The sequence below is a fragment of the Lygodium microphyllum genome, chromosome 11 (genome assembly GCF_053477565.2).
Source record: "Lygodium microphyllum isolate KBCC chromosome 11, Lygodium_microphyllum_v1.1.10, whole genome shotgun sequence".
In the NCBI taxonomy this organism is placed as follows: Eukaryota; Viridiplantae; Streptophyta; class Polypodiopsida; order Schizaeales; family Lygodiaceae; genus Lygodium; species Lygodium microphyllum.
In genome coordinates this window covers 10,201,321-10,217,511 of record NC_141145.1, presented here as the reverse complement: position 1 = coordinate 10,217,511, position 16,191 = coordinate 10,201,321, and the positions used below count along the sequence as shown (strand labels likewise).

Sequence of the window (16,191 nt, the reverse complement as noted above, 5' to 3'; positions counted from 1 at the left end):
AATGAGACATCCAATTGCTGGAGCATATGTATGAATGTCAAACAAATCATTGTCATCATGCAAACCAAATCTGACATTTCAAAAGTTTGCTGTAAATTTTTCTTGAATATTGAAATGTGATTATCATGTGCCCTTGTGAGCAAAAAATCATCTACATAAAGACATGGCCGGCAAGGATCCCCCTTCTTTGCATACATAAAGAGTAGACTCTAATGGGCTGTTTAAACCTTTGGCTAAATAAAAAGGCATCAATTTTTGCATACCAAGCTCGTGGAGCTTGCTTTAAACCATACAAAGCCTTTTTCAACTTACATGCCAAGTGTTCAGATCCCTCAACTATAAAACCAATGGGCTACTATACATACACTTCTTCTTGAAGTTCCCCATGTAAAAATGCAGTTTTAATATCAAGCTGGTGCACAGTCCAACCATGATGGGCAGCCAAAGCAACCATACACCGAATGGTAGTCATATGGGATGTAGGAGCAAATGTCTCCTCATAATCAATGCCCTTCTTTTGCATGCAGTCTTTTGCCACAAGCCTGGCTTTATACTTATCAATGGATCCATCCGCTTTTCTTTTCAGCTTATAGATCCACTTTGTTCCAATGGCTTTTTTTCCAACAGGCAATGTCACTAAATCCGATGTTTGATTCTTTATGATAGAATCAAATTCAACTTGCATTGCTGCCATCCAATGCACACTCTTGTGCATTCTCAAAACAATCAGGCTCTTCATCTACTAGTGTGTGTGTTGCCATAATAAACTCTATTGTATTAGCATGATCATTCGGACGGGCTTGTCTTTTAGTATGACCAGCAATAGGAGCATCCAAATGACTATCTTTCATAGTCTACAAGTACCATCTAGGCATCTGTCTAGCTTCGTGACTATGTGCAAGCTCTTGCTGAACCTCAAATATAGCATCTGACTGAATATTCAGATCAGCCATTGGCTGAATTTCTGCATTGCTCAATGGAGCAGCTGGCTGAACATTTTTTTCATTTATTGAAACTCCAGTTGTATCACCAAAAAAAATGGGCAGCAGCCCTTTCAATACATCATTTGCTGCCTGATATGTATCAAAACCAGCAAGGGATAATTCTGATTTTTCATCAAAAATTGCATCCCTAATGACAAAGACTGTCTTGGAAACAAGATCATATAGTCTATATCCTTTGCTCTCATTGCTGTACCCTACAAAAATGCATTTGACAGCCTTGTTGTCCAACTTCTTTCTTAGTACTTTGGGAATAGTGAGCTCAGGTGTGAGTTTGTGTTGCAGAGACTACAATATTTTTTCTGGCATTTTCTAGTGCTCTTTTTAGGGCTAGGGAGCGTTTAATGCTGGCCGACTAGCATTAAATGTTGGCCGATTGCATTTAATGCTGCCCCCATTTTATGCCTATATATTGCCGAGCTCTTACTAGTACTTCAACCATCATTTGTGGATTCTTCTGAGGAGGGAGGAGCCGGTGCCAGGGTGCCCACACAGCTGGTGACTCACTGTTGTATGTTGCTGTCTTGTGTTCGATATGGATTCCGTTTCTCAGGCATATATCTGAGTTCTCATCTGTATTTGTGTTTATTTTTTTCTCGTCTTGTGTTTCAATAGTTTATTTCAGCATGTTGTTTATGCTTCCATTGCTGCACCACTTCTGATAGAGCATACGTAAGACACCCAAAAGTACGCAATTGAAGGTTTCCGGCTATTCCAAGCCTCAAAAGGCGTAACTTTTTTTAATGCCTTGGTAGGGCACTTGTTCAAAACATGACAAGCACACATAATTGCTTCCATCCAAAAGCCATGTGGCAAACTCTTAGCTTTCAGCATATATTTGGCCATCTCCACGAGTGACCAATTCTTTCTTTCTACAACCCCATTCTGTTGTGGAGTATATGCAGTAGTATATTGATGGACAATGCTTTTCTTCTTCAAGAAATTATTGAGCAAGGAAGATAAGTATTTCTCTCCTTGGTCTGAATGGAGAGTCTTAATTCTGCAACCAAATTGTTTTTCAGCAAGTGCAACAAAAGTTAGAAATGCATTAAACACCTTAGACTTTTTCACCAATGAGTAGACCCAACAAAAACGAGTAAAGTCATCAATGAAGGTGATGAAATAATAACATCCACCCAATGACTTTCTTTGCATAGGTCCACATACATCCGAATGCATAATCTAATTTGGCTGTTGCCTTAAAAGCAACATCACGAGGAAACGAGAATCAATGCGTTTTTTCCAAAATGCATCCCTCGTAAAAATGCTTAGGATGTCTCTCCAAGAGAGATGAGGTATCTAGCATCTGAGTACGCGGCATAAGCATCAAACTGCCATAGTTCACATGCCCCTGTGAGTACACCATAACTCTGCTAATGACATAGTAAGAGTAAGAGTAGATGCTAAATAGATTGACTGATCAATCAAATAGGCATCTAACTCATAGAGTCCATGACATAATGTGCCAGTCAAAACTAAAGTCAAGAATTCTTTATCCCTGACTATGCATTTGTCATCATCAAATGTGACCTGTATACCACACTTTGCTAAAGTAGAAATGGACAAAAAGTTTTTTTAAATCCGTGGCACATATAATGCATCGTGTAAACGGAGAGTAGAGCCATCAATGGCTTTTAAGACAATCTTCCCAACACCTTTAAACATGGTAAAATGCATTGTTGGCACATTGCGCAGACTTGCCAATAGGAGTTGCAATAACAGAATTAAACAAATCCCTGCGGGGTGTAATGTGCTACGAAGCACCATTGTCAAATAACCAAGTGCTATCATCCTCAGTAGAGCTAAATGCTCTATCAACCCAAGAAGAGTCATAACTGCAAATATAAAAATAGTAGTCATGGTCTACAACAAGAGACACAAACTCTATAGCAGTAGAAGGTGCATTAGAAACAGGCATCTTTGACTCCTCATTGGCAATGTGCTTCTTACATTCCGTGATGTAGTCATGCGGCTTGTTACAATAGTGGCACTTGCCCTTCTTGGCTTGTGTGCCCCCTATTTCTTGTTGCTCTGTGAAGTACGTGAACTTCTAGAACTCTGTGGAGTATTTCTAAACTAGCTGCCCTTGCCCTTTTGTCTCACCATAAAAGCTTGTTCAGAGGCTATAACATCCACCTTACTATTCTTTCTTGTTTGCTTTTCTTCTAGGAGCGAACTAACCAACTGAAGAAAGGTTTGCTTTTCTTCTAGGAGTAAACTAACCAATTGAAGAAAGATAAGTGGTTGCGGAGAAATTCTCATGGTGAGATTTAAGACCGTGTGAAATGCCAAATAAGAGGGCGGCACAGAATTCATAGTAGTAGAGATCATTTGTGCATTAGAATAATACTCATCTATATTCATTAATTGGTCACACAAGTCCTGAATTTTGTTAAGATGATCCTGCATGGCATCACCTTCATCCATCTTCACATTCTTGAGCTCTTTTTTCAAGAAAGAAATGTGTCTCTCATTTTTTCCAGCAAACATCTGCTCAGTGTGAGCCACGCTTCTCGTGAAGAAGCTACAGGCCGTATATGTGGGATTATAGACCGTTGAACTTCCAATGCAATTAGTGACAATGCTTGAGCATCTTATGTGTCCCAAGCCTTTTGTGTTGCTGATCTTTGGGGAAGTGGTTGAGTTGGAGGGGGACCTTTGACCACGTCCTCCTGTGGGAGGTGTTGCAGGAGCCAGAACTCTAGGATGGACACTTCACCACTAACATAATCCTAAAGATTTTTTGCAATCAGCACATTTTTCATCATGAAAGACCATAGAGAATAATTATTGCTGTCCAATCTATCGTCCTTGGATACATATGCGAATACATCATTGTGTCCGTGATTGGCCATGGTAAATGTCATTGTTTCAAAGAACACAAAAGCAAGAGCCAAAGCTGGAACAACCTGGAAATCTGAAAATTTCTAGAAATTACAGCATGCACCAAGGTGTAATTAGCAAATCTGTGTCACACTTGATCACAACTGTCCAATGTACACGCTGTCCAATGCCCAAATAGTACTGAGCAACAAAAAAGCCCCCAAAATTTTGCTGTCCAAAATGTACAATTTCAGTCTATTTCAGACTGAACCTGTAGTACATGTGCCAATGTCTGCTCAATACCCAAAAGCCCCAAAATTTTCGGCCCACTTCCCAAGAAATTTCTGCAGAAAGTGTGTCCAAGACATGTCGAGGAGTAGAAATGGACTGCTTGGGCAAACACCCTTTGCTGTGATTTCAGATTTTTTAAATAAAAAATGAATAAATGTCTCCTTTACGTCTGATGTTGACTGCCTTTGGCCTGCTGGAGCTGTGATACAGCTGTGGAAGAGGAATTGGCGGAGGGACAGTGAGAGGTGAGCAAATGGAGGAGACAAGCTGGTTGCTCAGATGGTGGTGCTGCAGGTGGCGGGCCTACAAGCGGAGCTGGTGCAAGTGTTTGCTGCGCTTGTGGCAGCTGACGGACGCGGAGGCGGGGGAGCTGCAGCTGGTGGCTGGCGAACCAGGGCAGGAGCTGCTGCAGGCGGAGGCAGTGCTGGCGACTGCTGGGTGGCACCAGCAATCGGCGTTAGTGATAGTCCAGGAGGTGGCATCGCTGAAGACTGGTAGCGTTGGCGCACAGTTGGACGAGGTGGCTGGTGGCACAAGACTGGACCAGGGTGGCTGGTGCTGCAACCAGCGAACAGAGCTGGCACTCGTGGCGGGGGCAGCAATGGCTGGTGGCTTGAGCTGACCGAGATCTTCGTGAGGTTGAGATGGACTGTGCGAGTCCGCAGCTCTGATACCAAATGTGAGGGATGGAGATGGAAGCTCTCAATTGAGAGTACACAGTTGACAGTAGAGGGTGAGAGATAGTGAAGACACAGCACGACTCCCAATGCAATTACCAAGAGTGTATTGAAAGTACAAAGTACAACCCTTAAACCTTAGGGTTGTTAATGTGCGTTCACACCCACAAGGTGTAAAACACGATAAGTGACCGAACTGTGTAACACGAGCACATAAAATAGAAGATAATGCAAGTGGGGGGAAAAACCTCTTATAAGGAGAGTAAAAAGTGCCCCAGTGCCCTACCGCGGATCATCGACACTCCTTTGTGAGCATAGGCATGAGTCAAACCCAAAAGGTAACTATTGATATACAAATAGTTGGTTACAGACTCTATTGGAATGTCTCCTTCTCTGACTAGCTTGATGTCTTGAGCATCTCCACGTGATTGTGCCTTGGGAAATACGTCCAAAGAGAAGCACTTTTGTGTTTAGCTCATTTATCATATACTTTTCTTGGAGAGGATGGAAATAAAGGCGGCCAAAGACACTTGATCAGCTATAAGAATCTTGTAATTACCTTCATGATCGGTCTCAACCTGAATGGCGGCCGTGCCTTTGATACACTTCAAAATACTCCTAATGAGAGCTATGTAGAGCTGGGTGGGCTGCTGCATATATATGCAGGAGTTTGAGATGGGACGGACATGATTTTGGGAAAATGTGACCAACCTGCAAGCATGAATCATGGGATAACCTAAATGGCAAAATGCCCATGACAGAAGATTCATGGGACTGGGCCCATGGATAGAGGGCCATAAAACATGAGTCTGCTCCAAATATGGAGCTGGATGTGCACGCTCTTAACAGTCCAGAGCTCCCTATTTTTTTCCAGGTATTTACATGGTGAGATTACCCTATATGTACACTTGGCATATTTGGTCCTACTAGTCATTTAGATTTCCACACGGTCGCCTACTATCAGGTGCCCACACTTTGTACCACGCGAGTTCTCATTTTAGCATTTTTGGCCTGGGAGCTAGTCCAGGTTCTTTGTGCCTCCACCTTGATTCTGTTTACCTTCTCCTTGCTGTCCACTCTCTCTCATTTCTGTTTACTTCACTCTGTGTCTGAAATAGGTCAGGAGTTTTGCCAGACTTGTTAGTCATTCTCAATGAGGGGCTACAGCTAGTATAGTCATTTTTTCATCGATTCCACCTTCTCAGTGGTTTTCGGTTTACACTTTGTTGGTTGCTTTTCCCCCTTGGTCTCATTTCAGCTATTCCTCTTTGGGCTGCAACCAGCCAACTCTCAGGCTATTGTTTCCAGATTTGCTTGTCTTTGTGTGTTTGGTTATATGTTTGAGGAATCAACCAGCAGCCCTGTAAGTAACAGTTGACTTTCTGCAGACAATTAGGTGTGTTAATAAAATTGGAAGTCGAGCTTTATAAGTTGTCATTTGTTTAGTACTTTTGGTTGAATAACTGGCATCAGAAATTTTGGCGATGCAGTATGCAGAAACAAAGTCCAACTGTTTGTCAGTATTCAAATTTGTTTATCCTGTTCACATGCTCAATATTTCACTAATTTCAGGGTCTTGTGGAAGTTCATGAAGCAACTGGGAATTTCACAAAGTTTGTTGAAGCTTGTGAAGCTGCTGTGCAAATATTCAAAAATGCAGGTGATATGGTACACACGACAGAATATATACGCAGATTGGCTGTTGCTTGTGCAGCAAATTCTGATCATGCAAAAGCACATGAAGCTTGGGAATCTCTGCTAGAAGTACCAGTCATTTCAGAAGCTGTTCATTTGGAGGCCCTTTGTGGGATTGTTGATGCCAAAGCTGGCATGATGGAAAACAAAATAGAGGAAACTTGCAGAAGTCACCTTTCTGAAGATAAAACTATTGATGCTGCATCAGCGAGACATATTGCAGAGCATGAATGGGCCCGGAGTGAGGAATCTCAGAAAATGGAGGAAATGCTGTGGTGCATCCTGAATAAGATGGGAGATTCCTGGAAGTATGGCAGTTTATTATTGCAGCTACTTGTTCGACGTATGCGAGGTGGTACTAGCAGCTCAGGTCTGGTATAAGTAAAGCATGTGCTGTTCTAGTGCTTTCTGGGATACTGCAAGCCATATTGGCATGCCTCTCATTTGTGCATGGCTTCTGAAATGTTTGCAGGCAAAGAACACAGACATTTGCTCTTACAAATTACACAACTTTGTTTGTCTCTACTGTCTCAACATGCTTCAACTGATGCTGCTGTTATCTTTCTTGCCATTTGTGAAGAAGATAATGTAGATAGCATATTTGATGAATTGGGAATGCCAGAATTTGCAGAGGGTCGAGTCAATAGGCTTGTGTATGTAGGGAGAAAACTTTCCCACACATATCCCAATGAGGGGCCTATACTCTCAGCTCTTGTGTTAGCTATGCATGAATCTTTCCCCCATTTCTCAAGGTTTGTCAAATCATACCAGTTTTGATATCTGTTTTGGTTGGTGGTGATGGTGGAGTGTAATATCAGAAAATGGGAGAATGTCGTGCAGCTGACGTTTTTAATCTTACCAGTTTAGGGCGCAAGAGGTCATACTGTGAGTATGCTTTGCGTATGAATGAGAACAGCATAGTGGGGTACGAAATGCTCTTCACATTGGCCTGTCTATGTGGTTTACTTGCAAAACAGATCTCTGATATTTGTGTTGGTCCTAAATGTCCTGATCTGAAGCATTTTCATGCACAGATGGCAGGTTCTGGCAGAACTTAGAGCATCTGAAGGATCACATTCAAGTGCTGCTGAGTGCATCCGGAGAGGTCAACAGGTTATTGCCAGATTTCGATTCCTTTATGGGCTGACTTTGCAGCTTGCTGAGCTTAGCTTACAACTGGTGCTTGGATATTCCCTTCTTAAGTCAGGAGCTTATGATGAAGCTTGTCAAAACTTCCAAAGTATAATGAAGGTAATTTGATGCAATGGAAAGCTTTAAAGAATTCTGACTCTATCTCTATGACTTATCTAGGTCTTTGCAGGCTGCTGAAAGTTTGAACGGCATGGATGCTGCTAAGTTACGTACAGCAGCTTCTGAGGTACTTCCAAACAATGCCTTGTAGGCCTTTTGTTAAAGGCATAATCTAGCTTTGTAAGTAATAGGAGTGTACTAAATATACGACTGTTTCTGTAGATTTCTGTGTCCACATGGCATATCATTTTGCAAGAGTGCATGAAACTTGGAAGTAATTCAAGAACTGTTCGAACGTTTTAACCAACATGAACCCAGCCATGCACACGCGAGAGAGAGAGAGAAAGAAAGAAAGAAAGAAAGATATATTAACGTCTACATAAGGCCAATGTGGCCTATGAGACAAAATCCAGAGTACATCCATGTCTAGTGTCATCTCATCAGTAAGGTAAAGATAACATTACAAATAAGTGGGTGGCCTATGAAACAATACTGAAAATAACTATATGATGGGACTATACTAGGGTTGAACCATGTGTAGTGTTATTCCATCAATAGAAAAGAAAAGGAAAGGAAAGGAGAACCAGATCTGATAGAACCCTGTACAAAAGTGTGGTGGGGACTATGGGCTGTAGGTGATCTCAAGATCTGCACATGATCTCAGCTATGATGCGGTCCCTAGCTGCTTCACTGATATGCTTGGTGGTGAGTCTACGGTGTGTCATGATAATGGTTCTAATTCGACTGTGGTGTGGCCTCCTCGGACGTGGTCCTGGTAGACGGGGTTGTCGTGCTCGACGAAGGGAAGTGGCTCTATCCAATGTGACACCACGGTGTGGCCTGTGAGGTGTCTGGCGGGGTGGCTCTGTCTCTGCTAGGTTGATAGTGTCAGTAGGGTCGGCTCTGTAGAAGAAGTCTGTCACTGCTCTCTGTGTGTGTCCCTCTGGGTGAGCTGGCCTCCTGTCTCATAGTAGTGTAGTTCGGCGCCTCTCGAGCTCCAGGAGGAAAAGATCTAGGCATCTCTGGTCCTTGTACTCCATGATGTGACGAAGGGGTCCAAATCCATCACGAGAGAGAGAGAGAGAGAGAGCTATGGAGGAGCTCGATCTGACGCTGACTCGCCCCTGTACCTGTGCTGCTGCTATCTGCCGCCGTCTGGCCGTCGCCCGCAGGCCCGTCGCCTGCCTCTGAAGCCGCCGTCGCCCGCAGGCCCGTCGCCTGCCTCTGAAGCCCGCCGTCGTCAGTGCCTGTTCGTCGCCATTTGCAGCCGCCGTTTGCAGCCGCCGTCTGGCCCGTCGTCCTCGCTTCCTGCCTGCAAACGTCCGCCTGCGCGCGGGCGCCTACCTGTGGAGGCGCAGGTTTCGCCGCCGACGCCCGTGTTGGCCAGGGCAGCCCGTCGTTTCCTGCAGGTGCGAGAGAGAGAGAGAGAGAGAGAGAGAGAGAGAGAGAGAGAGAGAGAGAGAGAGAGAGAGAGAGAGAGAGAGAGAGAGCGAGAGCGAGTGCACGTGTGCTTGCGTCGGTCGCCCTTGGCGCCGCCCTGACCTGTCGCCTGTCGCTACCCCCTGTGCGCCCTTCGTCGCCCCCTGCGCGCCCTTCGTCGCCCCCTGCCCTGTCGCCCTTCCTCGCCCCCTGCGTGACGTCTTTGACCTGCCTGCGTGCTGCGCCGCCCTGCCTTGTGATTTCTTCGCCGTCCTGTCCTGCGTGCCGCCTGGCCCCTTTCCCCAGGGCAGCGCAGGCTTGACTAGACCCTGCGTGAAGCTGGGGACCTGCAATCCGACCCTGCGCAGGATTGACCTCGCCTAACCTAGCTCGCCCTCTGCCAAGACGAGTGCGAAGACAGCAGTATGGCTGGCCTGGATATGGATTTTCTTGACCGGACGGTGGCAGCCCTTGGCCCTGATTTCGATGCAGAGGAGCCGGAAGATATGGTGCCATGCATGGAGGAGTTGCCGCCGAGTTCTGAACTGCCGCCTGCCGGCAAACGCTCCAAGCATACTTCTGATGAGCCAACGAGTCCTCCGGAACGCTCCTATGCGCAAGTGGCCTCTGATCCTGTGGATTCGCAGGAAATTGACTGGGAGCATTTGCTGGACTTTGCCAATACTCTGCTCGGCGATTATGTCCAGCATAATACTGAATCTTTTTCTGTTGCGGGAACGGATGATGTGCTGGAAGCCACGGTGGACCCCAAATCAGTCTTGCGATCCTTCTCAGTGTTTTATGACCGTGCAGTTATACTTTTCTTCACTGGCAGGATCCCAGTGCTTTCGCATATTCGCCAGTGGTTGCACCATTTATTGCAAGGGGAGTGTGTTGAGGAGATCTTCCTTGGACCTCGCGGCTTTTATGAGGTGCTGCTGAAATCGGAAACGCATCGAGCTGAGCTCCTGTCCAAGTTGCCACTCTTCTTTGATCGCCGCTTGGTCCATGTTGTGCCATGGCGCCCCATGGCCGACTTCCAGCGTCTGCTTCAACGCGAATGCCCGGTGTGGGTGGAGGTGGAAAATTGTCCGGCGGTCTATTGGCCCATGTTGAAGGATGCGATGGCGGTTGTGGGAACAGTGTTGGTTCCCCCAAGCCTTAGGGCGCTGAACCGCAACCGTTTATGCATGCTATGGGACACGGCCAGGAAAAGGCCCGCGTGGCTTCGCCTCAATTGTTCGGGCATGCATCCTTTGTATTTTCGCTTAAAATGGGGCACCTTTGCGGGACACTGCTTTTCATGTGGTAAATTGGGGCATTTCATGGCCGAATGCCCTGAAAGGCAACCATCTTCGGAGGATGCGCAGGTTGTGCTGCCCAAGGATGACATGGTGCTTGATGCCACGCCCCAAGAAGCCCTTCAGTCTCCTCATGTCATGGATAAAGGCAAACAACAGGTCCTGAGTGTGGATTCCCGTCGCACTGACTGGATTGAGGCACGTCCCAAAAAAGGTAAAAAGTTGGATGCAGGCCTGGCGGATCCTGGGCCTACTGCTTCCCAGGATTCCGTGCGCACGTATACGCGCCGGAAAGAAATGGCCACTTCACAGCAGGCTGCACGTCCTACGGCCCCGTCTGCCCCCCGTAATCAGTCTCCAAGGAGAGTCTATACCGACGGCCCTAAAGGCCCACCTGCCAAGCTGGCGTTTGATGCCAAAGGTAATGTTATTACACCCTGGGATCGGCGTTATCCCCGCCCCTCTCCCAAGGCAGTGGATTTCCCTTCTACCTCTAAAGCAGGTTGCCAGAATTCTTTTGCAGTATTGGCTGATTTTTTGGATGAGGGTGTCCTGGATGCTCTCGCGGAAAAGGTGAAATCGAGGCAGCAGGCGCCTCGTTCCTGGCTTCCTTCTTTGAGGATACACGAAGATAGCCACGTGGAATGTGTGAGGCATTTGCTCTCGCCATAAGCAACATGCCATGTGGACTGTCTTGCATGAGAACCAGTGGGATGTATTGTGTGCAGTTGAGCACAAAAGTCACGGTGAAGGAGGAAAAGTGATGGATTGTCATGGATTCCGTCTGTTTTATGCAGGGACCCATGCTACGCACTATTCGGGCGTGCTGATGATTGTCCATGAGAAATATCAGCCTGTCCTTGTTAAAAATGATGTGCAGGGCCGCTTTCTGGTGATCGAAGTCTTATTTGAAGGAGAGATTTTATGGCTGTTGGGCCTCTATGCTCCCAATGATCCCGCATCCCGACGGGATCTTTGGTCCACTTTGCAGGGCTCCATGTCACTCGGCCGAAGGGGGTTTTTGATGGGAGATTTCAATATGTGTGTTGACTCTTCTCAGTCCACTTCAGCGCATTCAGTAATGGATACGCCGGAAAGCCGGGTGTGGAGTTCCTTTGCTTTGCACGTACTCAAGCAAGATCTTTGGTCGTGGCTTCACCCTTCTTTTTCAGGGTTTACTTTTCATTCCGCACAATATGCAACTACCTGGTCGCGACTGGACAGAATGTATATCATGCAGGGGGATGATTTTCTTCCCGAGATGCTGGAAATGAAGGTCTTGCAGCAATATGCGTTGTTGGACCATTTCCCCCTCCAGCTTGAGATGCGGGCACAATCTATTGCACCTTTTGTGCAATTGCTGGATAGGCTCCCTTTATGTTTCTACTCCTCTTATTTGAAGCATTCAATTTTCCAGGGCTATATGCAGCAGTTGATTGAGAGGTTCTTATTGGACTTCGCCTCTGAGGGCTTGCCTTCATTTGCACGGCTGCTCTCTAATGTGCAGCGGGTTGCTCGACAGTATGGGATCCATCATGCCTCGCTTTGCCGCCGACGTCGACATGCAGCAGAAGACTTACTGGCTTTGGTCCGTTCCTTGCTTCTGGATTCCCCAGATGATGATTTTCTGCTGTCACTGGAGAGGCGGTTGGCCCATCTTATTCAAGTGTTTCAGTTGAAATCTTATCCACAGGCCAAGCTGCACAACTTGACTGACACATTGCAAGATAGTGCCTGCCAGTCTCATAAGTTCTTTCGCGCCTTGCATGCGTCTCCGGCTCGCGAAAATATGACCAGACTCCAGGATTCGGAAGGCCGCATGGTCACTGATCCGCAGACCATTGTCACTATGTGCAGAAACTATTTTATGGAACTTCTTGGTTCTTCTTCCTCGCCTTCTAGCCAGGTTACGCATGCCCGCTCGGTCTTCTATCATCTGGTCCGCCAGCAGGTTCCAGTTGATATGCAAGCCACTTTGGAGGCGGATATTTGCGAGGAAGAGGTTATGGATGTTTTGTTGCACCTGCCGAAGGATAAAAGTCCTGGCTGGGATGGTCTCACTAATGAATTCTTTCAGACCTCGGCCACGCAGTTGGTGAAGCCATTGGTGCTCATGTTTCAGCAGGTTTGGGAAACAGGGGTCATGCCCTCCTCATGGAAAGAAGGCCTTATCAAACTAATTCCAAAGGTCCCTTCGCCGTCAAAGCTGCAACACTGGCGACCAATCTCTTTGATGGGCTCCATGTATAAAATTTACTCCAAAGTGCTGGCGAATCGGCTTCACAAGCACCTTCCAGCTATTGTGCATCCTCTCCAATATGGTTTCATTAAGGGCCGCAACATTCTGCATAATATCTTAAATGTGCAAATGGCTATTGACTATGCGCGGCACTCCGGTCAGGAAGTGGTATTGATTCAATTGGACTTGGAAAAGGCGTTTGATTATGTGGACTGGTCTTTCATTGCAGATCTCATGTCTGCTATGGGCTTTGGTACCCGGATGTCCCGATTGATCTACACCATTAGTGCTGCGGCTTCCTCCAGAGTTATGCTTAATGGTGGGGTTACAGAGCCATTTGTCCTTGCACGCTCGGTCAGACAGGGTTGTCCTTTGAGCCCTCTCTTCTTTGCCCTGGCGACTCACCCGGTCCTTTCAATGTTATCCTCCATGGCAGCCTCTGCTCAGCTGGCCGGGTTGTCTCTTCCGTTGGGTCAGCACTTCGTTAGCCAATCTTTGGCTGATGACACCTTTATGATTTTGCAGGCGGACAGGGACGACATTCGAAGGGCATTAGATGTTTGGACACTCTTTGGTTAGGTCTCTGGGCTTCGCATCAATGCCTTTAAGTCAGCCATTCTCAGTTGTACGGAGCCTGATTTACAATCCTTAGGCTGGAAAGGCCAGGTGGTTTCCCGTGGCTCCATTGTCAGGCATCTTGGATACCCATTGGGGGTGGATGTATGGCCAAAAGACCTGCTGGAGTGGATTTCACAAAAACTGGCGGCGAAGTTTATGTATTGGAAGTCGCAAGCGTGGCCATTCCATGTCCACCTCAAAGTGGCCCAGACAATCATGCTACCAATGCTAACGTATGTCCTGCCTTTGTTGCCATGGACGCCTACTACTTTGAAGGCTCTCACTCATCCCATCCGTTTCATGCTATGGAAGAAGGATTCACTGCAGGCAGGCATTTCGTGGATTTCATGGTCACATGCATGTACCCCTAAGCGCATGGGTGGTGGAGCTATTTTGGATGCACACACTCATATGTTAGCTCTCCGTTGGTCCCTTTTTCGTGCCATGTGTGTGGATCATCACCCGTGGACCATCATAGCCTGTTATTTTCTTGAGGACAGCGGGCTCCGCCATGGTAACACACGGCTTCGGGCCTCCTGGTGGCATGTCCTTAATGCTGACTCTCGTTTTTCCAGTCCCTCTTCCTCTTTGTTACTGCACTTGGTCGGCTCTTGGAAAGTGGTGCTCCAAAAGGCCCGTTGGCACCCAGTAGGGGACCGCTTGCAGACTAACTCCTTTCAGCTGGAATAATTGGCAGTATCGAGACTCCTTTCATGGGAAGATAAACATCAGCTCAGACCAAGATTTAATCGCATGGCCCGTTTAGGTGTGACGTCGGTTGCGGATGCTACCCATGCCACTCGCAATGTCCTCGTATCGTTTCGGACTGCTAGGCGACTCTTCAAGATCCCGCGTGGATACCGTGATTTATGGGAAAAGCTTTCGTCGGAGCTTCAGGGTAGGCAACCCTTTCCTGCCCTGGCTGTGGATCGCCCTTGGCAGGACTGGGACCTTGCAGGCCGGCTGAGTCTGGAAAAGGCCTCTACTAATCAGGTGTATCATCTTCTCATTCAAGATCACCAATGGTTGGGTGAGAAAGCTAATACTGTTTGGGGACTGCGGAAATCGCTGTCATGATGGCAGAAAACGCTGATGGAGGGCTGGCTAAATAAGACACCTTTCAAATGCAAGGTCTTTCTTTGGCGGGTGATGATTGGTGGTCTTCCTCTGGCCTCGGCCCTTGCCAAGCGTCGCATCTCGAATGGCAATTGTTTCTTCTGTACCACACCGGCGGAATCGGCCCGACATCGTTTTCTCTCTTGCCCGCTCGCCAAGAATATCTGGTCACTCTTGTCGCACATTTGGCGCGCTGTGGTGGGGTCCTCGCTAACTCCTTTCGACTGGGTTTTTGTGCGCCCGAAGTATCCCACACCGCCACAGTTGCATGTGAAGATCTTATTTCACTTTTTCAGATATTGGGGATGCTGGCACATTTGGACCACGCGCAATGCTTTTCTCTTTGATTCGGCCTCTAATGTACCGCGACATATTGCCAGGCTTAAAGGGCTCTTGCATTGGCAGCTAGATCTCATCCGACACTCCGACTTGCTCCCTCGGGAGGATTTGCATCTGTGGCATATGGCAATTGCCTCTGGGTCGTTGCCATGATTGGTGTAACCTTTTTAGTGCATTACTACGGGGATTCCCCACACGTTGGCCTAGGGCCCTCGTGTCTCTTGTAATCAGAAAAAAGAGAGAGAGAAAGAGAGAGAGAACCTCTTCACATGATGGCTTTGTGTCATCATGTATCTTGTAATCAAGTAATCTTGTATTTTTTTCATAATTAATACAATTACCTTTTACGAAAAAAAAGAGAGAGAGAGAGAGGAGGTCTACAAAAGGCCAAATCGGCCTATGAGGCAAAAACAGAGACATTTGAAGTTCAAGGAACCATCTTGTCTCCCAAGTAGAATAAAGAAACCATAATCTAAAAAACATTTAGCTAGAAACAACAAATAATTGAAAATACTAGAAAAAAAACCACTAGGGATTGACCTAGACCAAGCCACCTATCAGGTAGAACGTGTGAAGAAATTGCTAGGGTTTGCACTGAGGAAACACAATGTAAAGAAATACCCTAACACATAAACACAAATAACAATCGTACAACAAAGCACAGACTGATAAAAGAACATAGTTAGGGTTAGGGTAACTCAAAGACAATGAACACAATGAATAAATGAAATGATATGATTTATTGAATATACAATGCTCATGCAGTAAACAAACTATGCAGTGAATGAATAGTGAATCTCGAACTCTTGTATCTCAAGGATTAGGGCAGGGGTAATGAGCTAGAGAGTGTGCCGTACTTTGAACGGGTCCCAAATCGCAACAAGGCAGTCTCCGGATGTCGAATACCAACAAACACAGCCAAGGAAGGCTGGATTTGATGCAAATGGTAGTGTAGGAGAGAGAAAGACTAAAAACGCAGGCTGCAGGAGAGAAGACTAAAAACGCAGGTGAGGAGAGAAAGATTAAAAACACAGACTGCAGGAGAGAGAAAACAGCTAACGCAGGCAGTGGAGAGAAAATCTGCTGCGAAAGGCTGACAGGAGAGAGTAAACTGCAGCGATAGCAGTCAGGAGAGAGAAAAATGTGCTGGTGGCAGCTGGGACTTGCAAACGCAGCAGTATGCTGATGTGGCAGGATGTACGATAGCTGTGCAGGTGGTCAGCAGCAGTTGCTTGGCTCGAAACAGCAGCAAATGGGAGGTGGAGGGCTGGAAACAGGTGCCAGACTGTAGGTGACAGCAAGGGACAGCTGAGACTGTGATGTCCTCCACGAAAGGGGTGTGGGCAGCAAGCTGAAAACACCTGAAACCTGCAAAAGTGAGATTTAGGGCTGAATGGGGGGCAACATACTTATTCATAGAA

The 16,191-nt window shown here is 46.6% G+C and overlaps 1 protein-coding gene across 2 annotated transcripts in view; it reads left to right on the top strand.

Moving 5' to 3' along the window:
• LOC148028535 (Tetratricopeptide repeat (TPR)-like superfamily protein) overlaps positions 1-16,191 on the top strand; it is a 191,204-nt gene that overhangs the window by 50,489 nt on the left and 124,524 nt on the right. The window contains exons 2-6 of one of the 2 annotated variants that reach the window (XM_087688817.1): positions 6,365-6,857; positions 6,960-7,239; positions 7,350-7,412; positions 7,522-7,738; positions 7,809-7,865. In XM_087688817.1, coding sequence (XP_087544943.1) covers positions 6,365-6,857; positions 6,960-7,239; positions 7,350-7,412; positions 7,522-7,738; positions 7,809-7,865 — 1,110 coding nt within the window. Of the gene's footprint in view, positions 1-6,364; positions 6,858-6,959; positions 7,240-7,349; positions 7,413-7,521; positions 7,739-7,808; positions 7,866-16,191 lie in introns of those variants that run through there. The other variant, XM_087688818.1, reaches the window with a different exon arrangement.